At 38.6% G+C, this 26,889-nt stretch overlaps 1 protein-coding gene across 1 annotated transcript in view; it reads left to right on the top strand.

Moving 5' to 3' along the window:
- Rapgef6 (Rap guanine nucleotide exchange factor 6) overlaps window positions 1-26,889 on the top strand; it is a 166,205-nt gene that overhangs the window by 67,592 nt on the left and 71,724 nt on the right. The window contains exon 6 of the mRNA XM_008849303.2: window positions 3,476-3,619. Within this exon, the coding sequence (XP_008847525.1) occupies window positions 3,476-3,619 (144 nt within the window). The remainder of the gene's footprint in view (window positions 1-3,475; window positions 3,620-26,889) is intronic.

The raw sequence follows: 26,889 nt of genomic DNA, 5'->3' as shown, positions 1-26,889 counted from the left end.
TAGCCCCAGCTGGCCTGGAACTCACAGAGATCTGCCTGCCTCTGCCTCTGGGATTAAAGGCATGCACCACCAGGCCTGGCCTGTTTGATTTTTTAATGTAATAATTCATTCTGCTAGATTTTTCAAACATTAAATAGCCTTTTACATTCTAAAAGAAAGTTCACCTTAAGCTCTGTTGATCATCAACTTGGGATTTACAATCACCATGGAAAGAGTTCTAGGCATGTCTGTGAGGAATTTTCTGGGTTGTAGTAATTGAGGTGGGAACACCAATCGTAATGTGGGCATCACCATTCCATGATTTGGAGTCCAAGACTGAACAAAAAGAAAGGGAGCTGAGCAGCAGTATTCAGATGTCATGTGACCAGCTGCCTCAGGTTCCTACCATCTTGTGAGCCAGAACAAACCCACCCACCCTTATGTTGCCTTTGTCAGGTATTTTGTTGAGGGACAAAGACAAGTACCTAATACAGCGCTGGTTTGATGATCAAGTTTAGGATTCTGCTTTCTTAGTGAGATGGTAACCTGTAATTTTAATTTCTTCTACTTTCAAATTTTACAAGCTTTATTCTGTTTCCAGTCATTCTATATTTGGTGTATGATTGTTTTTTTTACCTGGAAAAACTCTCCCATTTATATTCATTGTTGTTGGTGACGGGCTTGAGTTTGCTTTTGTGGTAATCGTATCTTTCCATTTGTTTTTTTCTTTTGTTCTTTGTGCTGAAATGTCTTTCTTGTCTTTCTTGCCCCTTTACTCTGTTAGAAATGGTGTGTGGGAATTTCTTTTTATGCTATTTACATCTGTTTTGGGTTTTTTTTTAATGTGTATGACTGTATTGCCTACATGTGTGCAAGTGCACCTGTGTCGTGCAGTTCTCTTGGATCAGAAGAGGGCATCGGATCCCCTGGATCTGGAGTTGTTAGCCACCATGTGGGTGCTGGGACCCAAACCCAGGTCCTCTACAAGAGCAGCCATCTCTGCAGCCCCCACCATCTGTTTGTAATTCCTGTTTAAAAATATCCAAAGCTGAGCCTGGTGTGGTGATACACGCCTCCTATGCCAGCGCTCAGGAGACTTGAGGAAGACTATGAAGAGTTCACAGCTAGCTAAGACTAATTAGTGAGACCTTGGCTCAAACAGATGGAATATCTGCAGCTACTAAGTAACCACACTTTTAAGACTTCAGAATGTAAGCAAAGAAAAGGGAGCACAGGAAGAGGCCGTTGAGCTACAGAGTAAGGATATGCCCTCAGGTGTGCTTCCTCCAACTAGGCTCCACCTCCTCCCTTCTACCACCTCCCAGTACTGTCTCCATGTTATTATACATCAATGAATTAATCCATCAGCTAGGTCAGAATCCTTATGCTGTATTAATTGTCTCTAGAAACACTCACCTACACAGCCCAAGGTGAGCTTCATTGAATAATACAGGAATCTCTGTGTTTCTTAATCTAGTAATACATATAGGAGGCCAACATGCAGGCAGGAAAGAATAGGCTTATAGGCAAAAGTAACATCAAATGAGAGGCTTTTAAGGCAATAAGGGAACTGTTCATCTCTAAGCATTGTTCATATGAATACTAGACGAGCAGCTTCTGAGGTCTGTGTTAAATGTGTTTTCTAATTGATAGTGTGTCGAGATAGACTAGGTAGAATAACATGTTGAGGAAATAATCTAAGTAAAATTACTTAATAGGAGATTGTAAGTTGGATACAGAAGCACGAGAGCAGTCACACTGACCCTGGCTGCTTTTCCCTTTGAGCATCTCATCCTGAAACAGCAGTTTAGATAGCAGCTCTGAAAACACACTAGGAACTGGGAATTTTTTCAGATCTCATGACAACTCTTATCTGAGAGGATTTACTTTGAGGGAGAAGTAAGTGCTTTTCAAAGGTCATTTTATTAGGGTGAAGTTATAAAAGTGTTCTGCAGCCCTCTGCCATGCATGGTACTTGCTGAGACAGGAGCATCATAAGTTCAAGGCCAGCTGTGGTTACAAAACAAGATCCTGTCTCAAAAAAATTAATTAAATAAATTAAAATAAATTTGGGGGAGATAGAGGTGTGTGTAGCTTTGAATGTCAGTTGTAAGAGTGTACATTTATTTGGTAAATAGTGCCAATGAGTTGTAGCATTAGAATAGGAGACCTGACACAGTGATGACTTACCTTGGTAGTTTATCTGCCTACACTACAGGATTGAGAGTCTGTCTAACACAAGCAGGGTCACTGTTGTTATAGTTTAAGGCTTAGGCAGTTAAGACTTGAATAAGGGGCGGTGATGAGGGTGAAAGACAGGGCATGAGGAGTGGGACATGTACAAAAAGAATGGACAATCTGAGCTTTGGACGAGGAAACAGAATTGATTGTTGACAAGATTATATAATTCAATATCTAGGGCATATTTTATAATTGCAAAGAGGTATGACATTAGCAGAAAATGTAGCTGTAGAGGAAAACTGATCATTTATTGAATTGGAAGTTAGTTATAAGGTATCATTTATAACATACCAGTATGGCTTTATAAAAAGACGAATTTTGCAGGACTGGCTCAGTGGGTAAAAGCACTTGCTGCTCTTCTAGAAGAACACAGTACAGTTCCCAGCCCCCACATACAGTAATCCAGCTCTGAGAGGTCTGACTCCCTTTTCTGGCCTCTGTGGCCACCGTCACCCTCATGTTTTAAAGTAATGAGTTAGTCTGTGATTGGATAACTGTGCGATCTTGTATCAGTAACACAGGCCATGAAAATAGATAGGAATGCCAGCTCACCTTTAATAAAGATCACTCTGTAAGCCTGGAAAGGTACCAGTCTTTCAGGGTTTCACTTTGTTTATGAGCTAGACATGGTAATACTTGCAGGTAGTATTGTAGAGTAAAGTATATGTGTGTATACACAAGTATATCTACGTATATTCATGGAAGCCCACTTTAAGCAGCCTGTAACTGTTAGTTTCCCCTTCATTGTTTTTAGAAGATGCCGTCCTTTTTGCTGCTGTCGTGCACCAAGGTGAACACTAAAGTATAATAAAGGATTTTTGATAAAATAATGAAGTGATTTTGTTTTTGCTTTTCAGTAGTTCACTAAAATCATAACCATCATTGTTTGCTAAGTAAAATATGTGTATAATTAGACAGTTTGTAATTAGACTAACTTAGAGGTTATAATTACTGCGTGTGTAGGTGTGGGTGAGAGAGCCTTTATTTCTGGTAAGACACTTTATTTAGATGGCATATCTTTATGTGCACAAGAGAGACTGTTTCCTGGAAGGAAGTTGTGGTCTCTAGATCTTCATAACAACATTGTCTTTTCATCTTGTTCAACTGAGGATCAGTGTCCTGCACAGACTGTTTCTTGAGGTAGTTTCTTAGCAGAAGTAAATGAAGCTTTCTTATGAGCCTGCTAAGACTGCAGAGACTGTCAGTAAGATGGAAAAATTGGCTATTTAATCAGGAATGTGAACATGTGTTTCAGGTAGAGAATTCCAAAGATAACGAAGATAGTATTCTACAAAGAGAAATACCTGCCAGACAGTCCCGGCGAAGATTTCGGAAAATTAACTATAAAGGAGAGCGCCAAATCATTACTGATGATGTGGACATTAATAACTACCTTTCTGTGAGTATATTTAGGAATGTTTTGTGACTTTTCCTTAATTTTCATGTACAGTGTCTTTATATATGTTTTTGGTCTTTTTTGTAAAAGACTGGGGAGATAAACATTTATATAATTTTTTTAAGTAATCTTGCTTGACTGGATCAATTAGAAATCCTCTTACCTATGGGAATTTTGCTTTGGATTTTAGTTTAAATGAGTAATCAACCTAAGTGTTTGCTGTAGCTTTTTAGATAGATTTGTGCATTTCCTTGCCTTTGTATTGTCCGAATGGGATATAGATTAAGAAGTCTGTTAACTCAGGTAATTGACTAATGGGTAGATTTTTTTTTTTTTTTAATATGATGTAAGGCACACAGAAGAAAAATGCAGCTCTTTCTTTGGTCTGTGGAGCTGTTAGTTTCATGTAGAAAATACATGAAGTGCAGAAACATTAACTTTTGCAAAAGTCAGAGAAAGGAAACTTGCTTAAGAAGGCTTTAACTCGGTAGTTGCAGATAACATCTTTCTTTTTGTGTGGGTGTCTGGGTGTGTTTTCAAGATAAGGTCTCCTATAGACCAGGCTGGCCTCCATCTCACAGAGATCCACCTGTTTCTGCTTCCCCAGGGCTGGGATTAAAGGCATACACCCCCATGCCAAGCTAGATAACATCTTTTTAGACTGAGAATTGGTTGAATTAGAAAATAACAATCTGCAGAAGCTGTAGCAGAACATCCATGTGCAGTTTGAGGGTCGAGTTGCCATGGTTAGCAGTTTTTCAAGGAGTCTGTGGAATCCCCACAGTTTGAGAACTGTTGCTCTAGAAGTGGTGGAGTAGCTGATTACAGGAAAATTGTCCTTCAGGCATCAGAACAGAAGTGCTGTCATTCAGCAGGACTGAGGAGGAGAGGATTGGATTCAACACAGCTTTAAAGATTTTGCCTGATTTCATTCATTGGATATGTTCTATTTCTGAAAATAAACAGGACTAGTCCCAAAATTTGTAACTACCTCCAGAGCCACATGAAGTAACAATTTCTTTTAAAATATACAATGAATTTTCCTTTTGCTAATTAAATTGTCCTATTTTGCCCTATTATACAATGTCTGTATTTTTTAATTTTTACAAACTTAAAGACATGTAATGCTTTGTGATTTTTTTTTTAAGCTTAAATATTTAATCTCAACATCTTTGAATGCTATCCAATGGTTTTGTTGTTGTTGTTGTTGTTTTAACATTCTGAATGGATACATAGCAATCCATTATAATGGTGTGCCATAATTGGTTGATTTGAATCCCACCAGCACCTACCTTTCCTGACTTCTAGTTTATCACTATTTTATGTTCAAATTGACTCTGTGTGTGTGTGTGTGTGTGTGTGTGTGCGCGCGCGCAGCATAGTGTATTCATGTGTCTGCATGTATGTGCAAGGAAATGCTGGCCTTTGAGTGCATACATGGAGTCTAGACGTCAACTTTAAGTATCTCCCTCTGTCACTCACTGCTTTTAATTTTTGAGGCAGGGTCTCTTACTGCCCCTAGACTTTGCCATCTAGACTGGCTAGCTAAGGCTGGATTGGCTAGCCAGGGGAGCCCTTGAGATCCCCGTTTACACGCATGCATGCACACACCTGTCTAGGGAACCCAGTTCAGATCCTACAAGTCATTTGTACATTGAGCCATTTCCCTAGCCTCCAGTTTGACTTTTTCTTAGCTTCTACATCTGGGATAGAATATGTGTTGCTCATCTTTCTGTATCTGCTTTGTTTCACTTAAGATTATTCAGTTCCTTCTGTTCCATTCATTTCGTTGCAAAGACAGAATTTATTCTTTATGAGAGAATGATGTTGCATTTTGTGCATGTACTACATTTTCTTTATCCATTCATTGATGGGTGCCCTAATAATGCCCCAGAAAACTCAACAGTAGTGCAGCTGCCCCTGTATCCCAAGGAATGGGATGGCTTGCTCACATAGTAGATCAGTTTTAAGGTTTTTCATTTCCTTTTGTTGTAGACAGAGTTGCTATGTCATACAAGCTAGCTTTGAACTTGGATCCTCTGCCTCCACCATATGGCTGTTTTCAGCTTTTTGAGGAGCCTTTGTAGTGGCCTCTGTAATGGTTCTGCTAATTACGCTCCCGCTCAGAGTGTAAGAGTCTTTTTCCTGCCAGTCCTTGTCTGCGGTTTTTGTTTGTTTGGGAGGTGTTGATGTTGGGGTATGTGTGCATCTGTCTGTCTATCTTTTTGATAGTTAATCATCCTAATGAGCTAAGATAACCTCAGTGTGTTAATTTATAAGCCCCTTGTAGCTAACAGTATTGAACATTTTTAGAATATATGAGTTCCTTTTATATTCTGGATATCAATCTTAATGTGAGATGAATAATTGAGAAATTTTTCATCAAATTATCTTCACTTTTTTTTATTGCTTACTTTGCTGTATAGAAGTTTTATTTGGATTTGTTATTTTTGTTCCTGTGGTTGCAGAAAAAGCACTTGACTATATGATTTTTATCCTTAATTCTGTTAATGTATAGTGTATTTTGTTTGCTTTCTTGCATATTTGTGTTCCTGTCTTTGTGTACACGTGTGTTTCCAGGTGCATTTGCACATATACACATACGGAGGGCAAACTCAGGTGCTATTCCTTGGGCTCCATTAATTTTTTTTTTTTTTGAGACAGAATCTCATTTGCCTGGAATTTACCAACCAGGCTAACCTCAAGGTCAACCTGTCTCCTCCCAAATGCTGGGATTATGCATGTTTACCATCATCTTGGGCTTGCCTTTTTAAAAATATTTTGTTTATGGGGCTGGGGAAATGGCTCAGCCGTTAAGAGCACTCTTGCAGAGAACCCGGGTTCGATTTCCAGCACCCACATGGTGGCTACGAACCATCCTTAACTTCAGTTCCAGGGGAATCCGAAGCCCTCCTTTGACCTCCACGACATTGCACGACACGGGTGCACTCACATACATGCAGGCAATACATGAAAACACATAAAATAAAAATAATAAATATTTTTTAAGATATATTTTATTTATGGGAGTGGCTTTAATCCACCCACATGGTGGCTACGAACTGTCCTTAACTCCAGTTCCAGGGGAATCTGAAGCCCTCTTCTGACCTCTGCAGCATTGCACAACATGGTGCACTCACACACATGCAGGCAATACACTCATACACATAAAATAAAAATAATATTTTTTTGATTTTTTATTATTTTTATTTTATGTGTATGAGTGTATTTATCACATGCGTGTAAGTGTACCCATGTCGTGCAGTGCCCGTGGAGGTCAGAAGGAGGCTTCAGATTCTCCTGGAACTGTAGTTACAGACAGTTGTTGGTTGCCATGTGGGTACTAGGAATCGAACTTGGGTCCTCTGCAAGAGCAGTCAGCAGTGCTCTTAACCATTGAGTCATCTCTTGGCCCTGGGCTTGATTTCTTAAAAAAAAAAAAACCAGAAAGAAGAGTACCATGTAACTCTTGTCTGGCCTGGAACTCACTATGCAGACCAGAATTAGTCTGACAGAGATCTGAGGGCTAGAATTAAAAGTGGGCACCACCACCACACTGACTTTCTCCCACGCCCCCCTTTTGTGGGTTCTGGAGATTGAATTTAAATCTTCCCAATTGAGCTGGCTCTAGCTCTAGCTCTTGATTACCTGTTTTGGTTTTTGGGTTTTGTTGTTGTTGTTGTTATTTGTTGTTGTTGTTTTCTGTATCTATGTAGCCCAGCCTGGCCTCCTTCATTAGCCTCCGCAGTACCAAGATTGTCCTGGTGTGCTCCGTGCATTGATTTGCATAGTTGAACCATATTTGTAGCTCTGAGACAAATCCAACTTTATTATGATCTTTTTAATAGTTCTTAGATTTGATGTGTTAGTATTTTTTCCTAATGATTTTTGTGTCTGTTATTTGTCATTTAGATGTATTGATCTGTAGTTGGGTTTTGTTCTGTTTTGTTTGGGGGGGGGCTGTTTGCTGTGAGTTTGTTTGGTTTGGGTATCATGGCATGCTGGCCTGATGGAATGAATAAGAATATCTTCACATTTTGGGGATAGTGTGGGAAGAATTGGCAGTGGTTCTTTAAAGGTTTGATGAATACATCTTGTCCTTGGCTTTGCTTTTCTGACTTTATTATGAATTTGATTTTAGGGCTTGTTACTACTGGTCAGGGTTTTCCTCCTCTTAGGGTTCAAAATTTTAAAATACATTTATTATTTATTCATTTACTGTTGGGTATGTGCACGCAGAAGTGTGCATGTGTGTATAAGGGCATATAAGTGCCTCCGTGCATATGGTCAGGGGGAGTCAGTTCTCTCTTTGCACCATCTGGGTCCCAGGGATCCTGCTCAGGTCATTAGGCTTGGCACCAAGCGCCTTAAATGATGAGCTTTGGAAGAAAACAAAAAGCTTGAGGACCTGAGTTCAGATTCCTAAAGCTCTGAAGCCAAGTGCAGTAGTGTGTTCCTGTTAATCTTAGTGTCCTGTGGAGGCAGAAGATGAAGACTCTCCAGAAATTAACAGGCCATTTAGCCTGATGTACTCAGTAGGAAGCAGAGAGATCTTGTCTCAAACCAGCACCCTAGGTTGTCCTCCAACCTGCACATGCCCCAGTTCTTCATCCCTTTGATCTTTGTATTGTCTTCTCTCTGTTGTTTCTTTCTGTTTCATTAATTTTGGTTTGGGTTTGCTTTTGCTTTTCTACGTCCTCAAGGTTCATCATTAAGTTATTTGAAAATTGTCTGTTTTTTGTTGTAGGTAATTATTGTTATAAAGTTCCAGCTTAGTACTCCTTTTGTAGCATCCCATAAATTTTGTTATATTACTATTTTCATTTGTGTAAGTAATTTAACACATTTTCCTTTTGATTTCTTCAAGTTATCTGGTGTTGGCTCAAACTTAGATGTTCCGTCTCTGTCCATTTGTATAATTTCTATTTTCTTCCTGGTGTTTAGTTTTATTTCATTGTGATCAGAAAAAATAATGTAACATCAGTTTTTTGTTGTTGTTGTTGTTGGGGTATATGTGTGTGTGTGTGTGTGTAAAATTGTGTGTCCTAATATGTGGCCTGTACTAGAAAAAGTTCCATATGTGAATGAAATGCTGTGGGTCTGTTAGTTCCTGTGTCTGTAATATAGTGTCACTGAGTTAATTTTTTTGTTGGTTAGTCTTCTGTTCATTGATAAAAGAGTTGTACTGAAGTTCCAGTCTTCTGAAACCAAACCCACCATCTCTCCATCTAGATTTAATAGTGCTTTTAGCACACCATTATATTTTGATCTATACAGTGACTGTATCTTTTTGCAGTTTTTCTTGTTTATTTTCAGGTTCAGTTACAGCTGCTTCTGTTTGTTTTTGGACTATCTTTTTCCATCCTGTCATTTTATTCTGTGTGTCTGTACTGATGAAGTGAGGTTCTTAGAAACCATGTATTGTCTTTTTTTTTTAATCCATTCAGCAAATGTGTCTTTAATTGGAGAATTAGTTTATATTCAAGGTTACTGTTGTTAAAGGCTTACTCCTATCACTTTGCTAATTTTCTTTTTACTGTTTTGGTTTGGTATGCTTTTTTGGTGCTGAGGCTCTCAAACCCAGGACCAAACATAAGCATGCACTCCACTACTGAACAGCATCCCAGCCTAGTTGCCTCGGTTCTCCTCGTCCTGTTCTTATTGCAGTGTCTTTCTCCTCAGTTTCTCAAGAATAGCTGTGCTGGGAAGGTATTCTTAATTGGCAGCTGCTTTGTTTCAGTATTGAAATGTGTTGTGGCATTCTGTTCTGGCCTTGTAATCTGCTGAGAAATGTGCTGTTGTAATGGTGGCCTCCAGTGTGGGCTGCCACTACTCTGCTGCAGTTTATAGAGTTCTGTTTCTTACTCTTCTTTCCCTGTTTTCTTACTATCAAAAGGTGGGATTATTTTCCGGTCATTTCCGTTTAGTCTTATAGACCTTCTGTGTTTGTGTATCTTATCTTTCTAAAAATTTTAAACTTACATTTTTTTTTTGGTTGGTTTTTTTTTTTTTTTTTTTTTTTTTTAGGTCTTTTTGAGACAGGGTCTCCCTGTAGCCCCAGCTGTCCTGGATTCACTATGGAGACCAAGCTGGTCTCGAACTCACAGAGATCCACCTGCCTCTGCCTCCCGAGTGCTGGGATTAAAGGCGTGCACCACCATGCCCAGCTTCTAAACTTTTTTAAAAACATTCTTTCTGTTTTGTTTTCATTTTTCAGTTTCTCATGCTTGTCTCAAACTGCTGCCTCGAGATCCTCCCAATACAGCCCCCCTAGTACCCAGGACTGTGAACCTGGTTATCCACCATGCCTGGCCCACAGCATTGTTCTTTGTGCATAATGCTTCATTATAACAATATGCCATCATATATTTATTGAGCAGATATTTATTCATGAAACTTATGTCTAGTTTTTAATTTTGTAATGATTTACTATGACATGTCATTGTGACTATATATGCCAACATGTTAATTTCTCTAGAAAAATTACAAATAGCATTGCCAAATTCAAGGGTCTTTAATTATGCCATGTGGTTCTCTTTGTATGAGTTAAAGAGTGTAAGGGGTATGTATGAATGCATATTGATATTTATTCTTGTGTCAACTTTAATGTGTTCTTTCCCCAGATTCTCTTTGGTGTCGTGTCATAAGGTATAGAGTCTATATTTCCTCTTGAGGTCTGTGGTTTACGCTCGAGAATCATTTGCTTTTAGCCTTCCTGTGTGGTGTAAAAGTTGTCTTACTTTGGATATACTGGTTTCCTGAGTAGACTAGAACAAGCAGTTGACATTGTGCCTGAGATTTTGTTTGATGATGTCTGTTAGAATGACCTTTCTTATGGATAGTTTGCATGGCTGCTTAGGTCTGGTAGTTTTCCCACCAAGTACCACCAAGGATTTCACAAAGCAAGAGAACTAAGTTGAGTCAACTTTAGTTAAACCTTGTGACTAACAACAGCCTTGGTTAAAGAAGTTTTGTTTTGTTTTGTTTTGTTTTGTTTTTTTATACCATGGTACTTGGTTTGTGATTCTGTGAATTAATGGATTTTTTTTTTCTTAGAAAGGATGTCTTTCAGGTAATTTAGAAAATGGAGTATTGACATTGTCCATGGGAATGTAAACTACTCCAGCCTCTACAGAAATCACTTTGTTTTCTCAAAAACTAAAAAAAAAAAAAAATAGGTCTATCATATGACCCCACTGGGTATTTGCCTAAAGAACTTCAAGTCAGTGTCATAGACAAGAGATACTTGCATATCATTAATCCAAGTAGTTAAGTGATGAAACCAACCTAGGTGTGCAACCATGGTGAAATGGATAAGAGACATATGCTGTATATACACAATGGAATTTTTTCCAGCCATAAAGAATAATGAGAGGACTGGGGAGATGTCTCAGACAGTAGAGTACTTGTCCTGCAAGCATGAGGACCTGAGTTTGATCCTCGGAATTCACATTTTAAAAGGCCTGGTTTGGTGGCCAATGCTTGTAATCCCAGCAGTGGGGCAGCAGAGACAGGCAGATCCCCTGGGGCTCAGTGACTTGTCATTCTAGCTTACTTGGCAAGTTCCACGCCAGTGAGAGACTTTCAAAAAAAGGTGGACAGTGCCTGAAAAATGACCCGAGGTTGTTCTCTGGTGATATACATGAGACCACATATACCCACATATACATGTGGACCCTCACAAACACACAAGAATAGTTATAATTTCAGGAAAATTGATGCTACCAGAGAATCATGTTAAGTGAATAAACCAGTCTTAGAAAGGCAAATGTACACTTTCTTTCATTTGCGTTTCTTAGATTTCCTGTAGTTGCCTAAAAGTACATGTGGATCTAAAAAGAAAGTAGAAGTGAGATTGTCTTGGAGACAGAGGAAGGGGACGAGATTGACATGAGGAAACATGCTCCACATACAACCTTTACCTGGACAAAAAACTTACTAAAAAAATTTATTAGAAAGTTTGAATGTTTCTTTGAGGAGAGTCATTTTGAATAAATCCTTAAAGCTGTAAATTTAAAAGAGGAAAAAAATGTATTATTGAGAGATTTTCATTTACTTTTAGTTAATGCTGACACTTAAATATTGGCAGTTCTGAGTAACGATGGTGTGTAGCAAAATCTTAATAGCTTTTGTGAAAGTATTAACAGAGAATTGGTTTCATAGCCCCTATAAAGTCATTTATTTCCTTTGTCCTGTTGTCAGTGATCCGTAGAGAAAGTCAGGGAAATTATTTTATATTTGATACTCTCTTCTTAAATTTGCAGACCATCACCTTTTTTTGCTAGAATGCTGAAGGCATATAATTCTTAAAGATGTACAGAATATTTTAACACTTATTTTCTTTATGATACTTAGTATTTTACCTGCCTAGCAGTATTTTGTGAGTATTAAAGCTTTTGCATAGATTTTTACTTTTACTTACTGCCTACTTAGAGTAACTACAAAAGAGCTGGTTAGGTCAAAAGTGGGTGTCGGATCCCCTGGAACTGTAGTTAAAGATGGCTGTTAGCCACCACATGGGAACTGAACCTGGGTCCTCTGCCAGAGCAGCCAGTGCTCTTAACCTCTGAGCCATCTCTCCAGCCCTGAGAATTCATGCCTAAATATTTTAATGTGAAAAGAATGTAGTACTGAGGATTGAACTCAAAGCCTTGCACATTGCCAGGCAAGCACGTCACAGCTGTGCTGCGTACCCTGCTCTCATTTTGCTTTTTGAGACAAGCAGCTAGGATCAGGGGCCTGTGCCACAAGACCCAGCTGTGGTAATATTTTCAAACCTCTTAAGTATTCCCCTCAGTCTTTGCAACAGGTTTTTTGTATGTCTTTTTAACTTTCTTGTGCTTTAATAAAATATAATACATGACTCATACTTAAATGCACAGTTTAATCAGTTTTAACTTATATAGGCCTTTGCATCTATCACCATGTTGATAAAAAGGAAGGAATGCTCCAAGCATTTCTTTGTTTTCCTGTGCAATCAGTCTGTCCTTAATGAGTCAGTAAATAGATCATATTCTAAATGTTATGTTTAACCTTATGGAAAAGAAAAAGCTAAAAATCTGTAATCTAAATTAGCTGCAAATTCATTCCATTCTCTCAGAGAAAATAGAACTGTTGTTCCTTCTAATTATAGACACTTGATATTGTTGGATTTTACTAACACTCTTTAGAAAATTCTGATAGTGGTATATTGTGGTTTAAGTATCATGATGTTATGGAATGGTCAACATGTTTTCATGTACTTTAGAGTCACTTGCATATATTCTTTTATAAATAGTGTTGTGTCAGGCTAGAGAGATGGCTTAGCAGTTCAGAACATTGTCTGCTCTTGCAGAGGACCCAGGTTTGGGTCCCATCACCCAAATGATGGCTAGCAACCATATGTATCTCTACTTCCAGTGATTCTACACCCTCTGCTGGCCTCTGTAAGCATTATGTACATGTGGTGTACTTACATGCATGCAGGTAAAACACTCATAGACACATGAATAAAATGAAAAGAATTTTTTAAGTATTAAAAATGAAGATAAATAAACAAAAATAAATTGTGTTGTGGAATCTTTCCAGACCATAGACCTTTAAGGAAGATGTGTTTAGAAATAGCATAAGATGCTTGTAGACAGTATTTGGTATATAGAATGTATTTCTACTAGAGTCTTGTTTTCACATTAGCCAGCTGCCTCTATAGCCCTTCCTTCACTGATTATGATTGGATATACTTTAAACCCTTTATACTTTGATTGAATCACTTCCAAACCAGTGATCCTTTTACCACATCTGCCTTTCTCATCAGGCTGTTGTGGAGGTGCTTGGAGCATAGGTGTACAGTTGTAGCCTAGTTAGAGCATCTATAGCTTTTTCTTCTCAGATGTTTTAAAATTTACTCATTTCAGTGTTTCTATGTTACTGTACTAAGTGCTCACTGCTGTATTTTATCTGTGTGGCAGAGTCTTGCCACGTAACCTTTCTTTTGCCCACACTAATTCAGGAGGTCTTTCCTCTAGACGTCTGTTCTGAGACAGTGTGGTGGATGGCAGGCATGCAGTGGCATTCAGGAATCTACTCTCTTATTTCATTGCAGCAAGAAGCTCTGTCCTTTGCTTCTTCTGTGGCATCTTTTGTTCCGTTCTCCTATACTGTTCAAGCTTTGTTTGGATTCAGAGCATGTTTAGGGGATGAAGGCACACTTGTCATTGCACATGCATGAGGGTGACAGGACACTCGGTCATGTGTCATCTTTATTGTGGTGCAGGAATAATAGCTAGATGCTTCTATTTACCCATGGGCATGATGTCTTAAGGTTTTTAGCAAAACTGTGTTTTGTTTTTGTGGATTTGAATGTGTGTGTATCTGGTAGTCTGTCTGTCTTAACTGGTACACAAATTCTTGAAGTAAGAAATGGGAATTGGGGAGTTGGAGAGATGACTCAGTGGTTTAAGAGCACCAGTAGCTCTTGCAGAGGTACCAGGTTCAATTCCCAGCACCCATATGGCGGCTAACAACCATCCATAACTCCAGTTCTAGGGAATCCGACGCCCTCTTCTGACTCCTTAGGCATTGCATGACACAGATGTACTTACACACATGCGGGCAGTACGCTCAAACACATAAGAAAGAAACAATAATCTGCCTTCTACCTGTCATCAGAAGCTAAAGTACTTTAATCCACATCGCTAAGCTGTCTTCATAGAGCCCCAGTGAACAGTTCAAGTGTTTATTCAGGTTCAGGTGCAAGAGTTGTAAACATCTATTGTGTTAGTCATCAAGAGAACTTAAACTATGTAAGTGGTAGTCATTGTTTGGTAAAGGAATTGTCGACGTTGTCTACTTTATATTTGTGGGCTTCATGTTAATTGTTTTTTATTGCATTTGGTACTTTGGTAAATATTTAATAGAATAAAATTTGGATAAACAATCTTGTTGCTTCTAAAATCAGAAACTGTGTCCCAGGAGCCTTTGTTGTTTTTATTTGTGTGTAAAGCAATGAGCAGTAATCATACTGCTAATGAGAAACATGGAGCCCACCTCCAAGAATCTGCAGCTTTTCAGTATTATTTTCTTCACCCTACTTACAACTCAGAATGCTCTGAACAGCTGTTAAATTTTTCTGGCACTTTCTACTTCAAAAGCTTCAAGGCCTTTCTCTTTTTGTTCCTGGGTGTTAACTCTGTCTTAGTAGAATTCTGTTCATAGTTTTTCTTTCTAGGAAATAGCATGGTTCTTGATAGGAGGTTTTGTTTTGTTTTGTTTTTTGTCATTTTGAAGCAGGGTCTCCCTGTAGTTCCAGCTGTCCTGGAACTCACTATGTAGACCAGGCTGGCCTTGAACACACAGAGATCTGCCTGCCTCTGCCTCCCAAGTGCTGGGACTACAGGTGTGCACTACCATGCCCAGCTGATAGGAGTTTTTTTTTTTTTAATAAATTTTAATTTTGTTTCCTTCATACAGAAAATCATCTTTATAAACCCTTCCCCTTTGGCACCCTCCCATATCCCCCCTCTGAAGTTCATACATTCTGTCATTTGTGTTAAGGCCTATCATGTAAATTTAGTGTCTCCAGATGTCCCTCAGTGCAAATTCATCCACTGGGATCAGTTCTTCCTCACCAATCAATAATCAGCTGCCAATAATTCCTCAACTAAGATTGGGGCCTGCTGTTCATTTCCACAGTTCTGTTCTGGGTTTTTGTCTGCTTAAGTTTGTGTGAGTCTTGTGCATGCTGACACTATTGCTGTAGATTTCTTCAAGAAGGGTTCCAGGAGCCCGTAGGACTATTTCCATGCCATGTACTTGCCCCCTGGTTCTTAGAATCTTTCTGCCCTATCTTCTGCAATGCTCCCTGAGCCCTGGATGGGTGGATTTTAATATAGGAGTCCTGTCCAAGGACCCACATTCTGCAGACTATTATTCTGTATGTTTTGGCCATTTGTGACTTTTTGAGTTCCTGGCCCTCTTGCATGAGGGAACCTTATTGATGAGAATTGAAAGGTGCATTAGTGTTATCTTCATCCCTTGTTCTATGTTCCGAGAGCCTTAGGTGTAGAGCCTTAGATGTGCCACTTAGGCTTGGGCAATTCACAGACAACTTCTGTGTGTGACCAGTTGTGGAACTCTGTAATTCTCTCTGTCTCTTGAAAAAGAAGCTTCTTTGATGGGTAGTGACTGGGATACTTGTCTGCAGATTTAAGGATTCATATTTTGCCATAGTAAAAAATTGCTAGATCTAGGGATCTGACAAACAGCCTTGGGGTTTTCTCTAAGATCAGTGACCTCTCCAACTATGTGTATTTGGCTAGGTTTACAGTACCACACATGAGTTTCCTCTCACTGAGTGGGTTTTTAGTCCAATCAGGTAGGTTTAAGAGTTTTTAAATTGTGGGTTGGGGAAAAACAGGGTTTTGTAACAATGTAAAATAATATAGAAGAATATTGAGGAACTTTATAGTCTTCAAAGCTGGAAATGGGGTTGCTAATGACTTTTAAACATGTTTTCTTTTTTAAATTATGTCAGACTTTTAGACTAGATAATAATGAATAGTTACATATCCTGCCTTTTTATTTTTAGTGCAATTAAAAGTTTCCCAAGATACTGTTTTAATATTTATACTGTGTTATATGTGTGCATCTTCCAATTTTTCTCCTGTTATAAACAACTTTTGTGAAGAAAGCTATGGATGACTATTTCCTTAATTTTGTTTATCTATAGAAATTTCTGGGTTAAATGTGAAATGAGTTTAGATTCTACATAAAATCTAGCAAACTTCCCAGTAGTCTTCATCATTCACAATGCACGAACTTTGAGGTGTTGAGAGGACAGCAGGGCAGGCTCTGTCAGCCAGGACAGTTCAAAGACAACACTGACTTCATGTGGACTTGTCCAGGGACCCAGATTGAGAAAGATTAGGATCATACCTGTGACAGTTGGCACAGTATTGCAAAAGAAAGCTCTTCTGATGCTTGTTAAAATAACTCAGGTATTAACATATTGTCAGCAGTCTCTGAGTGATTTCTAACAGGGTTCCAGGTAGACATGTGTTAGTCCGCCTTAAACAGCAACATATTAATGTTGATCATTACTCCCTTTCAGTTTGATCTGTCAGTTTTCTGTATTTAATTTTCAATTTACTAGAAAAGGGCAGTATTTTAAATTAGATGAGTAATACAAAGGTAACAGTGTGATCCAGTATTTCAAATAAAGTATTCTTGATAGTTTAATTTTAAAATGAAATTTTATTTTCATGTGTGTGGCTTTTTAAATTATTGGACTTTTTTAATATACTGTCATAAAAGTAAGTTCACACATAGTGTACTTGCTTGTGTGTTCCTTTCTGTGTGTATGAAAAATGCTTGGTTCACCTACTCTGGTCAGGGAAAGTAGAAGCACCGTGCTGTCCTGTCTTGTTCCTTCAGCTTCACTGGTTCTAATTATAGAAGCTTACATCACCTTCGTTGATGATAACAGCTTCTCTCTCCCCCTCTCTTTTTCTTCCTTGATCACTCCCCAAGGACGTATCATATTTCATAGTACAGCTGGACTTCTGATGGCTTTCACGGGGGTTTCTGACAGCATGAGGGTGATCAGTTAGTGGACACAGATGACAGTGCCGAAGAACAGTGTTTCTTAGAAAAGAATGGCAGAGAAGTGTGGATGCCCTGGCTTCCCTTCCTTCAGAACGACTGAGGAACAGACAGGGTAGGCAGTTTGAAGTCAGGAATTCCTAAGGGGCACCAATAATTAGAGTTAACCATGTCTGATAACTACAGATTCATTTCACAGGAAGCATTGGAAGGGAAAGAGGGTAGGACAGCTTGCAGTATTACTTTATACAGCAGCTGATGTGCTATCACTGACCAGTGTAGTAGTGTCTTTATTCATTTATTTTTCAAAAGGATTAAACTCTTTCACTAGAATTTGCTGTGTAAATCAAGATATTTAACAGTTTACGTTTCAAAGACCAAATAAATACTTAACCAAAATAAACGGTCTCTCTGTTCATTTTATTTTTGTAAAACAACAGTTTTCCTTTCGTTCCTTTTTTTTGTTTTTGTTTTTGTATCTGACTTCTTTATAAAAATTGTGATTATAATGTTTCACCGTGCAGATGGGGGGATAAATTGCATGCCCATGCCTGAGATTAGTACACATCTTTTTTTTTTTTTTTTTTTTTTTTTTTTCCCTGAGGTTAAGGCCCAAACCAAGGCCCTTGAGCTTGCTAGGCAAGCGCTCTACCACTGAGCTAAATCCCCACCCCCCCCCTCCTTTTTTTTAATGCTATATAGGTGTATTTGATAGCTTTCCTTTGTTTACATAAGCATTTTCCCTTGTTCTTTTCAATATCATCATTAATTAGAATAAAATGTGGTATATTTATAGCATTAGCTATTAGAACCTTTTATTTTCTATGTTGTATGACTTCCAGTATTCCAGTTTATATTTTGTCTTAAAATTGTTATTATATAGTTAACAGAAAATTTAGTAACTATGTAGATAGTTCACATTTTATAAAAATATTTTATATTGGGGGCTGGAGAGATGGCTCAGCAGTTAAGAACACTGGCTGTTCTTGCAGAGGACCAGCACCCACATGGCAGCTAACGACTGTCAATAACTTCCGGTCCAGGGGATACGACAACCTCTTCTGTCTCCTTTGGGCATTGCACAACACGAGTGCACTTACCTACATACACATAAAATAAAAATAATAAATAAAATATATTTTTTTAACGTTTAAAAATATTTTATTGATTTAAAACATTGAAGTCAGCATACATTGCTTGATTTCACAGTAGTCAAAAGACCTTCTTAAAGCTATGAAGATTTCATCAATGTGGTTTCAACATCTGCATCCTGGCATTTCATATGCAGGGGAAATGTATTCTTGAATGAGTAGCCTGTGGTGGTGATTCCAGGCAATGTTTGGATCAGGACACTCCCTTGCTGGAGTTACTTCATTTGGATTGATAAGATGATGAGGTGAGATCATGATAAATTCTAAACATGATGTACATGAAAAGTAAACAATTGATTTATCTAATCATTTATTTGAGTTATTTGACACATTACTGACCCTCTTCAAAAGAGGTTTATATCATCAGTAATTAAGAAAAGGCTGGGTCATTATTTGTGAAAAGACAACGGAAGGAGTATCATCAGAATGCTGATTGATTCTCTTCTCATGCTGAGCATAGAATTTGGCCTGTTTGTTTCTCTCGTATTGTTGTCCCAAGAGATTTTTCATGATACCTTCACTGTGCTGTTTTCTAAATAGTAAATACTGTGAGACCATTGATAGGACAAGATGATGTCATCTTCACTCATAAACCAAACTTGAGAGAGTATTTTGATCCTTTATTGGGTCTGTGTGTACGTGGCATTAGGGGATTGCATTTCACTCACTGGGCAGCAGCTAGGAGATGTCTGCTTGCCCAGCTTGAGGTCCTCTTTTGTGTGCTAATCAGCGTGATTTATCAAAAGGAGCAATGTGCCCATTAGGATTGTACTTGGGGGTTGGCTATAATTTATCTACCAGGTCAAAACATAAATATAATTTTTGTCTGGCATTGAAATGTAAATATTTCTTGAGTCCTGTTACTGATTTCTGTGTGGACTAGTGGTTCTCATTTTGGGAAATTTATCTTTAGCAAAACCATTTTCTTTATCCACAAAGTGCATAACATCATTTTTCTAGTTTAAATAAAATTATTTTAACTTAGATGATTTTTTAAAATCATCTATACAAATCTTACATGGCTTACTTTTAGAAAATTAGTTTGCTTTTTGAATTTGCGAGATTAAAACTTATATTTAACTGTAAATTTTGGGGTGGGGATAGAGTTTTTACAGAAAACATAATTCTTGGGCTTACAAACCATATATTTCGACAGCATGGCATACATGGTCAAAATAGTTGCTTTACCTAAATTTTAGCTGTATAAGTAGCAGCCAGATTCAGATAAGCTGACAGCATGTTATTTACAAAGTAACTCAAGTCTTTGCCTGAAGGACTAAGGAATTCCTGTCTCTGTGTGTGTGTGTGTGTGTGTTGACCAGATGCATCTTTTGTTACAGCACCTATCTCTCAGGTACCATTTCCATGTATGTTGTACACACCTCTCTTCTCAGAATAAAAGTATTAGCTAAATATAGAAAGATAGTCATATTACTTTGTTCACTGAGTGTTAGCCTTTCTCATAATTTTGCTGCCTAGAAGTGTGCGTGACTGTATTTTAGCTTTGGAAAGGTTTTAACTGTTGGGAGGCACCGTTAGAAGATGGGGTGCTGGGTGGGTGGATCTGTATTAGTGCCTTGGAGCAGGAGCATAAAGAGAAAGGTGGGTACTAGAGGTCACGGCACCCTTTTCTGATGGCAGAGGGTGTGGCAAAAAAATTTCCTGTAAGTATTAAAGAAAAATATGGCAACTTCCTTTTACTTCATGCTTTCATTAGTAGAAGGCTTAATTATTTCCTTTTCTGATCCATTTTCAGTTTGCTGCATTGTCTCTTTCTAGGAATCAGGCGTTGGGCTGCATTTAAGTACCATTTTGTATAGATTATTGTTCCTTAAAGGAATTTGGTGCGCATTACAACTGTTGTGCCTGTGAGTTTTCTTTCCACCTTCCCCTTTGCAAAAGGGTTTTTGTGTGTGTGTGTGTGTGTGGTGTGTGTGTGTGTGTGTGTGTGTGTGTATATATATATATAATTTATATCTATTTACATGTATAATTTATACCTATTTACATATAAACCTTGTTTTAATATATATGTATAAATCTTAGTACCAGTTTTGTTTTTAATGTTAGCATCATCACAAAGGTTATACCTTCCAGAACACTCATTTGATAATAGCAAGTTTTATGCAGAAACCCCTGAATTAATGGTATTTAAATTACCTATGTGACATGTATTTGAAATACAGTAGTAGCTAATTATTTTTCCTTGGGAGAACAATTCTGTGTTGAATTTGAATAATAATATTAGGGAATAGGGCTTCTCACATAAACTAGATACCAATGCACAGTTGAAAATCAAAGTGGATTTTAAGAACTCTAAAAGAGAAAAGGTACTTAAAGCCAGCCTTTTTTTTTTTTTGTCTTACAGAATTTAGCTTGCCAGCATTGTGTGTGTGTGTTTTCAGTAAATTGCTCTTGGGCTGCATCTGCAGATACAGTAGCCAATTGATCTAATGCAGTTTCTGAAGGCTTTCTGTACAGGTGATGTCATCCTTTTAGCTCTATTCTCCTCCCACTCTCTTTCCTTCTTATTAGATATTTCATCTTACTGCAGAGCATAGAATCAATAGGAGCTTCTCCTTGGGGAGCCACTGTGAAGCGGGCAAGGACTGTAGGGATTAAGACACTAACGTATAATCTTGCTTTAACAAAAGATGCGATGTTTTTGTGCTGCATCGTGTATACATTTTTAACAGAAAAGGCAGGTTCAGATCAACAGTGCTGTCCTTCTGATACGTTAGAACCAAAAGCAGCATTGCAGAGCTGTGGAAAGTACATGGGAAGAGAGAAGATCACTTGGATTTGGAGATCTCGGACATTCTGCAGAACAAACTGTCAGAGCACCTATCTTCTACCTCCATTTGCTCACTGGCTGGGTTGATTTTTGTGGGGTGGGGGTTGTTTTGTTTTTTTAACCTCTAGTGGTGAAATATAAAGAAGAAACTTTGATCTTGAGGTTGCAGCATTGCTTTGCCGCTGGTGCAGAAGAATCACTGCAGTGCTTTTGTACAGAATAAAGCAAGTTGGAGAAAAAACAAAGCTATGTTACAGAGAAGAAAGGTTTCAGAGAATACAGGAACACAGATTGGATGCATGTTACTTATTTGCTTTGACTGATAACAGCATTAGCTTCTGTGCTGCCAGTGTACATGTCTGTATCAGGTACCTGAGGATGCATGCAAACATCTGTTTGTGCTCAGCCAGAAACCTTAACCTCTTTATCTGATGTTGCTTGCCGTACAAGTGAGCATTTAATGAGAATTGTTACAGCTATTTAGAGCAGTACTCAGCTTTCATCTGTAAAAGGGCTTAAAGAAGCTTTCTGCTTTTACAACAATGGTGTGTGAATTGTAAAAAGAAACTTAGCAGAATTTTATCAACATACTCATCCAGTGTGCCTCTGGTTTGAAGGAGAAACTGCCCTTTCCAGCCTAGGAAATGGCTTTTCTTGTTCGCTGTTATGCCAATTGTCTTCAGCCGTGGGCCTCCAAAGTAAGTACCTAGCATTATTTTTTTTTGGAGCTTGATACCGTTAGTTATTAAATTTTAATTGCATTTTGAATTCTAAGTTAACTTTGTTATGGTATTTTCTAAACTTTAACAATAACTATTAAAGCACTCACATTGTCATTTGAATTCAGAGAAAGTCTAAAGTATTCTAATAGAACCTCTTAAGATGATTTGAAGAGTACTATTTTAATAATCTGTAGACTTAAAGTATAGTACATTTGAGATACACTTCATGCACGTGTCATTTGAAAATGGATATTTCTGAAATCACTTGTGATTGTGCTTTAACTTGAATGCATTCTGTTGCTTTATTGCCATAACTAGTTTTGTTCAGCTAATCATGAGATATTTAACATTTCTCAGTAATGTGGTGCTACCTGACAACTTATAATTGAATTCTATCCTATCAAACTGGGTGGTAATTTCTAAGGAATATCATATGAAGAAAATCATGAAATGAAAACTAATTGCAAAAATTATTTAGTATTCCAAAGTTTTTAAAGTATTAATAGATAAACCACTTGTCATTTTAAGGCAAATAAATGAACTGTCAAAAAAGGAAATGCTTTGCTGGGCGTGGTAGTGCACACCTGTAGTCCCAGCACTTGGGAGGCAGAGGTAGGCGGATCTCTGTGAGTTCAAGGCCAGCCTGATCTACATAGTAAGTTCCAGGACAGCTGGGACTACAGGGAGACCTGCTTAAAAAAGACCAAAAAAAAAAAGGAAATGCTTGGTTATTGAAGAATATTTACTGCAGTTCAGTTTTATTGTTTATAGTGGCTGTTTATGTCTAATTTGATGCCCGCATCTTATATATTAATTTCAAAACAAAACTAAATGCTGGTAACTTCAAACATGCTACGATTTCTTTGTGATTCTAGACTGAGGCTTTTCCTAGGAAAGTCTGAAATCCTGTCTTTGTTTAGAGGTTCCCTGTCGGTGGTGACTAAGGAAGAAATATTTTGAGAGCTGTTGTGTTCATAGGGCCCAGCTCATTCCATATCTTTCCTGAAGGCACCTTGTGGGAGGACGTGTAAAAGCACTGTCCATTTCGCAAACGTCTGGCTGTAGCGTAAAAGGTGGAAAGGAGCCTAGGTATACAATTTGGGCTTTTACCTGCACTCATTAGAGGGCTGCCTCTCAGTGCCCACACCACCTGCAGGGCCCTAGCATTGCTGGGAGTTGATAGTGGCACTACAAAGGTTTAAAACTGCATGTGGAAGGTAATTAGGTGAGACCCGATAAAACTAAACAAAATTAAGAATTCAGATATAGGGGGTTGTTTTGGGAAACTATCAACAAAAAATGGCCTGTGATGGCATTGCCAATAGCCACTTTTAAGCTACGGTTTATCAAATACAGAAGAATCAAGAGGGCTTTAAAGGCCAGATTCTGCATTTTCATGAGGTGCCCACAGACTCGTGCACAGAACGCTGTAACTGGTGCTTCGCTGTAGGCATTAAGTGTTGATAAGCGAGCATGCCTCCTTCCTGTCTCCTTCATCTCTTGTGTGACTTTTGATTGCATTTTAACTCTTTGCTTAAACACATTAAACTTGTTATTAATTTTTCATATGTGCTACATTTGATTTTCTAATGTTTTATTTTTATTTAGTGATTCTTTTATTTAATTCTGTATAAAATAGAAGTTCAGAGTCTTCTTTTTAGCCTTTGAAAAGGTTAATGCACTATCTTCTGATATCCATTGTTAAAAGTCTGAACTGATAGTGAATTTTTGTTTCTATGTTTTTCTTGTTAGTAATTAGTTATATCTTTGTTTTGTTCCTTTCATCCCTGATGCTATGATTACCATGGCATGATTAACATGGCATTACCATGTTTTGATTACCAGGCATCAAAATGGTAATGCTTGCTTTCCTGTTGGTGCTCTGAGTAGATTCTCAAGCCAGAGTCTTACCTTGTCATAAGTTGGGAGAAAATTGGTTTTATGAAAATGGCAACTCTTGAATTTTCTCTTAATCTCCCCACTTTTCTGAACCCTGATTCTTTCAGTAATGTTCATAATAGTGTATTTCAGCTTGATTTTTCTGTCTCATTAATTCATTCACCATTTGTAACCAGTGCTAGACATCTTTTAAATTTATAAATGTAACCATGTGTTACATATTTCTGAAAACTGTTTTTTGTTTGTTTGTTTGTTTTTGTTTTTGTTTTGAGACAAGGTCTACCTGTAGCCCTAGCTGTCCTGGAACTCGCTATGTAAACCAGGCTGACCTCAATCTCACAGAGATCCACCTGCCTCTGCCTTTTAAGTACTGGGACTAAAGATGTGCACCACCATGCCTGACTAGTTCTGAAACCTCGTAAGTGATGTTTTTCATAATTACCTTTGTTTTATTACCTGTTTTTACTTTATAGAAGCAGTTCATAATCTTTTTAATTTTAGAATATTTTTATTCTAAAGAGAGGCTTTTTTTTTTTTTTTTTAAGCAGGGTCTCCTTTTAGCCCCAACTATCCTGGATCTCACTATGTAGACCAGGCTGGCCTTGAACTCAAAGAGATCCGCCTGCCTCTACCTCCCAAGTGCTGGGACTACAGGCATGCGCCACCTCACCCAGCTATGAGAGAAGCAATTTTTAACACATTTTTCCAGAAATAACTTGAAGCAGGATACATCAAAATATATGTACAATGAAGTTTGGGGGGGTAGGAATAAGAAATCAAAGGCAAAAGGGTTTGCCAACATGGGGTTAACTTTTATGAAATAGTGAAGGTTTCCATTAGCTCTGGGTTTTGGGGGTTTTTTTTGTGGAGTTTTTGTTTGTTTCTTTTGTGGGGGGAATCCTAATGAGTTTATTGGGTGTACTAACAGAGCATACAGTGGGTGGTTATTTACAGAAGATTGCCCCCCCATTTACAACTGCAGTGGAAAGTCCACACTCAAATATATATCCCATAACTTCCTGACAGCTGCACAAAATGGCAAGAGAGGTGGCATTCTCGGCTTATGTATCCTTAGCCCCTCCCCCACATGCAACTAAGGTCGACTGATTGTCGGGGAGGGGTAACTGCTTCCCCTCCTTTTAGCTTGCTGGCATGCTGGTCAGAAGACATTTCCAGGTAACACTCCACCCATTCCTCCAGCCCTTACATTCTTTCCGAAAACCTCTTCCACAAAAGTCCCTAAGCCTTGGAGGGGGTAATAGGTATGGGATTATCTTCCTCCCATTGTGGCAAGGCACTGAACTTTCAGGTCTCTGCATTATCTGTTTTCCATGGGCTGTTGGCCATCTACCGTAAAAACACAAAGAGCAAGAAGTAAGAACATCTAAACAGTGGTTGCTATAATAACTTAACCTTAGGCATAAACACGAATGCTTGGCTGGTACTTTAGCAGGTGCATCACATCCATCTAACCAAACAATTGCAGTGGCTTCCCAGCTAGGGCCTGTATCCTCCGCTGCCACAGGGGGTTGGCCTGGTCTACAGTACCAGGTGTGTGTTCCACCCCTAAGAAATTTGCTGGTTGTACATACACTAGACGCACCAGTATTGCGCCAGCAGGAACATCTTGTTTGGCATGTTGATAGTGCAGTATTTGGGGTCCGGTGGTTGAGCAGAATTATAGAGGACAGTTCTCCCCCAGCCATCTGCATAGTGTCTTCTGGCACCATGAAAGCCACCCATCCAGTGGCAGGGATCTTCCAGCTTAGTCCAAGCTTGATTTCTCTCTCTCCCACGTTTACATCATGTGATATCTTTAGCAACTGGGTTTTGCCTGTCCACTGCTGGTATACAACCAACATTATTGGCAATGGCCTTTTTTGTTTCGGGGTCCTCTATGGCTCCTCTGGCCAACAGGTCATAGGGGACCAACCCACCTCTGGTGCTGGAATTTTCATTTAACAACCATATGACTTCTGGAAGGGCTTTCTTACATCCTCATATGGTTCCTTCTGTGCTTAAGGGTTTGTTTGGGGTTTTTTTAACTATGTTTTGGGAGAATTTTTTTTCCCCTTTATTCCCATAGTTCTTGGTATTTCCTCCCACCCCCCACCCCAGCAGCAGTTCTTATTAATGTTTTATTATCTCTTTCTCCCAGTGTAGATTTCTTCTCAGGGTTGATTTGTTCGTTTGCTTCTTTGTTTGAGGGAGTTGGCTTTTCTTGTGGTTTGTTTGTTTGTTTGTTTGTTTGTTTGTTTGTTTTTTAAGCTGGGTGCTCCCTTTCAGGATTGAGTAGGGCTCCTTACTTGAGCAAGATGACTTTTTGCTTGCAGCTAGTAGCCACTGGGAGGTGGACCCTCAGCTGGATCTGCAGTTTATATCTTGGCCCTTGTCTTACTTTCCCCTCCTCAGTATTTGACCCAGCTGATCTCTTCCTCCTTAACAAGTAGTTCAGGTCTTCTCTCCCTCTCCTCTCACTTGCTCATGCAGTCATCCCTCACCCCTCTGCCCTCCCCAGCCATGTGGTTTTCATACTTATTCTAAAACTTAAGCATTTTATACTGATTTCTTTTTTTACACATCCTACCTGCATTTACTTTTAGATAAATATTAATCATGAACGTTTATTAAAATTTTCCCTATGGTTGGGTATGGTGGTGCACACCTTTACCATCAGAGGCAGGCAGATCTCTTTGAGATCAAGGCCAGCCTGGTCTACATAGCTAGTTCTAGGCCAGCTGAGGCTACAAGGAGACCCTGTCTCAAAAAGACAACAAAAGGAAGGAGGGAGGGAAGGAGGGAAGGAATTAAAATACAGTGTGTCCTTTAGGACTTTTGAGAGATTTTAGAGTCTTATCAGACTTTAAGAGTCCTGTCTGGAGACTGATTTTTAGATCTTGGAATCTATTTTTATGTATATGAGTGTATTGCCTGCATGTAGGTAGGTGCACCCGTGTCGTGCAATGCCTGTGAAGGACAGAAGAGGCTGTCGGATCCCCTGGAACTGGAGTTACAGACAGTTGTTAGCTGCCATGTGGATGCTGGGATTCAAACCCGGGTCTTCTGCAAGAACAGTCAGTGTTCTTAACCGCTGAGCCATCTCTCCAGCCCCTGTTTTAAGGATTTTTA

The sequence above is a fragment of the Nannospalax galili genome, unplaced genomic scaffold, assembly GCF_000622305.1.
Source record: "Nannospalax galili isolate Female #2095 unplaced genomic scaffold, S.galili_v1.0 scaffold424, whole genome shotgun sequence".
NCBI classification, from domain to species: domain Eukaryota; kingdom Metazoa; phylum Chordata; class Mammalia; order Rodentia; family Spalacidae; genus Nannospalax; species Nannospalax galili.
This window is presented reverse-complemented; position numbering and strand designations above follow the sequence as displayed.